Genomic DNA, 5,887 nt, shown 5'->3' on the forward strand with positions numbered 1-5,887 from the left:
CTGATTGTTTCTACTGCCTCTTTAAGGAACACTGCTGGGACAACAATAAAATGATTGAAATATGTGTTGCAGGTTAATGTAGTTGGCCAACCTTCTAAAAGAACACACGTTCTGTTAACATAGCTTTGAGAACAAATGTAATGAGTGTCAAGAATATATAGTCCATTTTTGACAAGCATATATTTCCTCAACTACAAACTTCAAATAGTAGCAGAGTTAATGAAAGAATTCACTTGTTTCTATTGATGCACAAATTGGTAGACCAAAGTAATTGAAGGAGAATCACAAACATAAAATGCCTAAAGAATTGTTCCCCTATTATTCCATGCTAAAAAAACTGCAACCTATCTTTTTGCCACATGAAGACTGCAAATGGAAGAAATAATGTTTCCACCACCAAGGATATCTTTAGTTTTCTGTAAAGTTCCAGCTAACATATACCATCTCAACAACTAAGATTTAGGAAATTATAATTAAAAAATCATGCTACTACCATATATGTTTGCTCTATTTTTTTTAAAGAAAAAACTCAAAACAATTTTCCATGTGCTTGTAATTGGATGGATGCCTTTTAAGGAACAGATATGTTCAATCAGTTACTTTAAAAGCTTGATATAAATATGTCAAAGTACCAACAACATCAAATGGACTGAAGAATTAACTGCTTACTGTTATGATCTGACTTACTCTTCATATTTTTTCTTGAAATGGGTAATGGACATGGCTTCTAAATATGTATCTGCAACCAAGCCTGCACGCATTGCTCTGAATCCAGTGTAAGGAATTGGAAGGAAAATTCCTGACAACTCAACCACATCACCTGGCGCAACCTGATAAACCAAAGAATTCATCCTACAGCTTTATCAGTGATAAAGTTTTATAAAACTAACAAAGGCTGCAAATGTAATAAAGATCCTCCACCAATTGAAAGCCATTTTTAATTCAGATAGAAAACATATGATACTTATTTCTTGCACCTAATTTTGATTGATTTTCTGATAGAATTAACTGTCCTTGGAAAATTCAATTCACAACCCGACATCTATTCCTTTCTTTTAGGGACAAATTCCACAAGGCAAAAGAACCTTTCAAAAGAAGGGAGGTCATCATGTTCAAAAGACAGAAAACAATGTGATCTAGATGCATATCTTGTGATGCAACCAACTGGAAGTGGGGCAGTGGTTGGATGTCCCTCTTGCAAAAAATAGAAGCATCAAAAAGGAAGATAATTATAGAGTTTAAGGCAAAGAAACACTGGATGATCAGCTTATGGCTCCAGGTCAGGGTAGAACATTATATCATGTCATACTTCTAGAAACAGAGGGGATATTAGATGACTTCCTCTCAAGAACTTGTTATCCATCTAACAAGGGACCAACTTTTGTGAAAAAATTCAGGTTCACCACGTCTGTTCCCCCACCTAAGAATAGAACATGAAAAAAGAAATCCTTATAACATACTAACCTTCCTAGTAAGCTCTCCTCTGAGATGAACAGTTAAAGACCGTGGAATGTGGCCCTTTGGAACATGTTCTGCTAACTCTTGGATCCTTGCCTACATGTAAACCACAACAGACAAAAAATCAATCAATGTATGGATTAGAATAAAAGAGAAAGCATTGCACTGGAACAGAAAAGGGAGTGCATTGATGAGAAAAGTTCAAAGCTTGAAATTGACATGTCTTGTGGCTTCTTTCCAGACTAACCCTATCATAACATCAAATTTGAAGGGAACAGTGATTCCTACTGTATATACACATGCCCTTGTGCAAGTCAAATTGTCCAGGGACATCAGAATAGATGCTATAATGCTCTTCCATTGTATGAACGTGAAGAGTATTAACAATAATGACACTGATGTGTATCCAACTGTCAAAGCCCTAAACGAAAACAGAATTTACTATGTGTATAAATGTATGGAAACTCATCGACAGGGAAAATAACAATAAGGTGTCAGAATCTGCACTTGAATCCAGAGATCAAAATGGAGGAGAAACATATAAAATTGGTCTAGGAAGCAGGAAGAGAATTCAAAGTCACAATTCTTCACAACCAAATTTTTTCATAGCATTTTAATATATTCAGTTCTTCCCCACAATATGAGTTTGCACTGCTACCTATTTTATGTAACATGCAATTATATAAGCAGGAAGAGAAAGAAATGTAGATTGAAGCTTATCCGTGACAGCACAATTTTTAAAAACAATAATGTTTCAATTAATACCCAACTATTCATTTGCCAATTCAAAGCCATGGTTCTCTGCAACCAAATTTTTATGCATAATATTTTGTATACTAATGGTTCCCATTTGAAGTCATAGAAGCTGCAAACAGGAAAAAGGAGAAGATTGAGTTATAGACACAGAAAATAAATGAAAAGCAAATCCCAAAACCTTTCAAGTTAATAAAGATACTTTTAAGAGAAAATCTAAATAAGATGACTAAGTCCCACTACAATCCTCACTAATTTCTTAAAGTCTACATTGATATCCTTTTCTCTTTTTTTGTCTCTTCACCCAAATTCAAGACCATCTCCCCAATAGAGACACCTCTGACCCCCCAAAATGAACCTATGCAGACCATCTCAATACCAATTATTGATGTAAATATGTGTTTTCCCAAATAAGTGTGATCCTTGTACTGATGCTGTAAAGCATATATACCTTTAGAGGACTGGAGTTGCAGAGGTCGTAGGCATCCAAAATACTTAAAGCAGTTACTAAAAAATAACAGATCATTTACTCAATCAAAGAAAGGCTTTCTTTCCATAAAAAAGATATGAAGAATAAGATGCTGCAGTTACCTCTTGAAATTTCAAAAACTTTGATGCTCTAAGCTGAAGGATAAGGTTCCCCTTTGCCTTATTTATTTTGCAGCGGCTTGATGGGCACTCAAATAGAGGCATAAATACCCGAGCAGTCACTTCCTGATTTTGTTGCAATGAAGAAAGAATTAAGCATATAATACCAATGGACATTACATATTGATACAAAATATTTACGACATTAGAAATAAAGAGAATAAAAAATTTAGTAGGTCAGAACTAGAATATATACAGCAGATACTTGACTGGAATTGTATGACATGAGCCCTCAGTTTTATATAACTAATCATTGGGAACATATATGATGTGATTGTCATGAAAGATTGTTTCTCATATAGAGTGAAATGTCTGTGTTTCAACTTTCAAGCATGGCAAATTGCCAAATTTCCATAGAAAGAATGACATAGGAGTTTGATACATCTGTATATACATAGAGCATTCATATGATTTGAATTAGCTTTTGTTTTGTATTTGAGCAATAACTGAAGAAAAATAAAACCTGAGAAGAAACTATATAAGCAGCTATAGATTTTCTGGAGAGATGTTAGCAAGATTGACAATAACATTGAGACCACCAATGGGGATTATAATTCTTCCCATGAAAATAGAAATTAAAGACAAGGAAGAAAGAAAGAATCAAGTTCCAGTGGGAAATCCCAACAGACAAATTCCACTACAACATCTTGGCATATTGATGGCTCTAGTTGTTACTGTCACACTTCCTAGACGATAGGGGAAAACATCAAGATTGCTGCAAATTAAAAATATTGGTGCCTCCATAGTGTCACAGGTGCCATCTGTGAGATACACATTACAGACTACAATACTGATGCTAGTATTCAAAATATAGTTTAGAAAAATGAACAATAGAAAGGATCATTGCAATAGTCATTAAATACATCAAATCAAGGGGTAAGATGATGCAAAAGCATATTTTCCAAATTTACGATACCTGATAAATTTCAAAGCCACAGTCTTCGCATGTATAAACAGCAACTTGCATCAAGGGCTTAACATCTGAGCAGCGTGTAATAATGCCAGAAATCTTTACAAGTTGGCCAATACTGGATGCTTTAACTTGTCTTATGGTCAGTGGGGTTCCCTTGGAGAATGCCTTGATGTAGACTTCACTGAAAGCCAGAAAGGTTTTCTTGTTAACAATGGATGGAAACGAAAACAAAAGGAAATAAAAAGAACAGCCAGAGAAAGATAAGAGACCAAAAACTTTGCCTATAAAAATGAAACAGATTATCAATGGCATAATGATGACATTATCAATAATAATAAAACATAATCCCATAGAGGCAACCAATGAGACAAATAATTTACTATGCCGGTCAAACTATAAAAGAAAAAATTAAGCAGCATTCCACTTTTATAAACAAAATATTTGTCACATGTATCTGAACTGTGCAACCTACTTCAAGGGGAATTAGAAAAGCATAAATCTGCAGTAAGATTAGTTTCTTTGCAGAAATGTTACATTAGATTTAGTCGGCTCCTTTCAAATATGTCCCTCGCATACAGTTCAAAAACATTTATATTTGGTTAATTTGAGTGTTATAATATAACCTTGGATATTTCGTTGGGTTAGATGATCTTAACACACACCTCAAAGATCACCCCAAGTTTACTTCTAATTATGATATATTCTACTGAACGCAATCCTATATCATAAATGCTTGAAGGAGCAACACGAATCACGAGAAGCATTTGGAAAGAAACAGCCAAAAACAACACATCAAAGATAAAACCCGAGTCCTTCATCGTTCTAACATACTTACAAGAACCTCTTGATTTCCGAAGGCATCTTTTGAAGCGGATCAGTGTTATCAGCACCATCCGTCCCATCATCCACCCTCTGCGTCATCAAGATGTCCCGATCCTCATCCACCGGAAACACCTCGGTCGGCTCCGGCATGAGCTCGTCGATGGCCTCCGCGAAGATGCTGATGTAGCGCCTGGTATTCTCCGTGACCCTCTGCAAGAACTCCTCATCCAGATCCTTGAACTATCCCCAAAACCAAAAGCACCATTAGATCTAGGGCAACAAACAAAAAAAAGGAAAAAGTCGGACAGTTACATTGAAGATGTCGTCGAGTTCGATCTGAACGGCACGGAGCTTGCGGTTGGAGACATCTTGCTGAAATGCCGGTTAGGGTTAGGGTTAGAAGAAGAAGAAGAAAGGAGGGGAGAGAGGGGGGGCAAGGATACAGCTTACGAGGAGCTTGAGGTACTTGGGCTCGCCGAGGGCGTCAGCGAAGTTGGTGATGAAATCCTTGGCGAGGGCTGGGGATTCGAAGGAGAAGAGTGAGACCGAGGTCGAAATCGTCGGGAGAAATGACAGAAGTCGGGAATTTGGAAGTACCTTTGTCGGCATTGAAGTCCAGATTCTTCATGGCTGAGAGCTACCAATCGATCGCGAGAGAAAGATGGACGGGATTAGAGCAAGAGAAGGGAAGAAAGGGGGCTAGGGCTTTTGGCGGGCGCGAATGCTGGTTTTGGCGGGAAGAAGAGGAGGGAGCCGAATGGACGGCAGCGATTGTTTTCTAATGTGACCGTGACGGAGAAGCGCCGCCAACTTAAATGTGTCGAAGCGCTTTTAGTCTTCAGACCCGAGTTCAGCAATGAATGATGAAGTTCAGGTGCAACCGAGTCATCAAACAGAAGTGAACTGCACTTGCCGGTTCGAGCATGGTAACCATGTTTTATTATTTTCTTTTCAAAAAAAAAAATCCAACTCTTTTTGAGTTTTTCCTTACTGGATTCCCAGGGTTTTTCTGGATAAGAAAATGTCGAGAATTTTTATTCAATTACTCATGATTTGATTTTGAATTTTGTGGCTTATTAACTGATTGTTTGAAGTTTAATGATGCTAAATGTTATTATTAGTGATTTTTTGGTACTACTTGTTGTTCTACTTCTGTCATGCTTGTTTTCATAATTTAAAATACATCAATATTACATTCCTTACTTTTGTCATTATTTCTAATACCGTGCTTATCAAATTCTTTGAGAAATGAGAACTTTTACGCTATTCTCATAAATTCTAAATCTGTATCTA

General features: G+C 36.6%; 1 protein-coding gene across 1 annotated transcript in view; it reads right to left on the reverse strand.

Annotated features, from left to right (window-relative positions):
- LOC105039933 (DNA replication licensing factor MCM7) overlaps positions 1-5,362 on the reverse strand; it is a 106,654-nt gene extending 101,292 nt beyond the window's left edge. The window contains exons 1-8 of the mRNA XM_010916261.4: positions 5,192-5,362; positions 5,045-5,112; positions 4,907-4,966; positions 4,608-4,834; positions 3,776-3,953; positions 2,803-2,925; positions 1,465-1,554; positions 688-830 (exon numbers count right to left, since the gene is read on the reverse strand). Of these exons, the coding sequence (XP_010914563.2) occupies positions 688-830; positions 1,465-1,554; positions 2,803-2,925; positions 3,776-3,953; positions 4,608-4,834; positions 4,907-4,966; positions 5,045-5,112; positions 5,192-5,222 (920 nt within the window). The 5' untranslated portion in view covers positions 5,223-5,362. The remainder of the gene's footprint in view (positions 1-687; positions 831-1,464; positions 1,555-2,802; positions 2,926-3,775; positions 3,954-4,607; positions 4,835-4,906; positions 4,967-5,044; positions 5,113-5,191) is intronic.
- Positions 5,363-5,887: the final 525 nt, after the last annotated feature.

The sequence above is a fragment of the Elaeis guineensis genome, chromosome 1, assembly GCF_000442705.2.
Source record: "Elaeis guineensis isolate ETL-2024a chromosome 1, EG11, whole genome shotgun sequence".
Lineage (NCBI taxonomy): Eukaryota > Viridiplantae > Streptophyta > Magnoliopsida > Arecales > Arecaceae > Elaeis > Elaeis guineensis.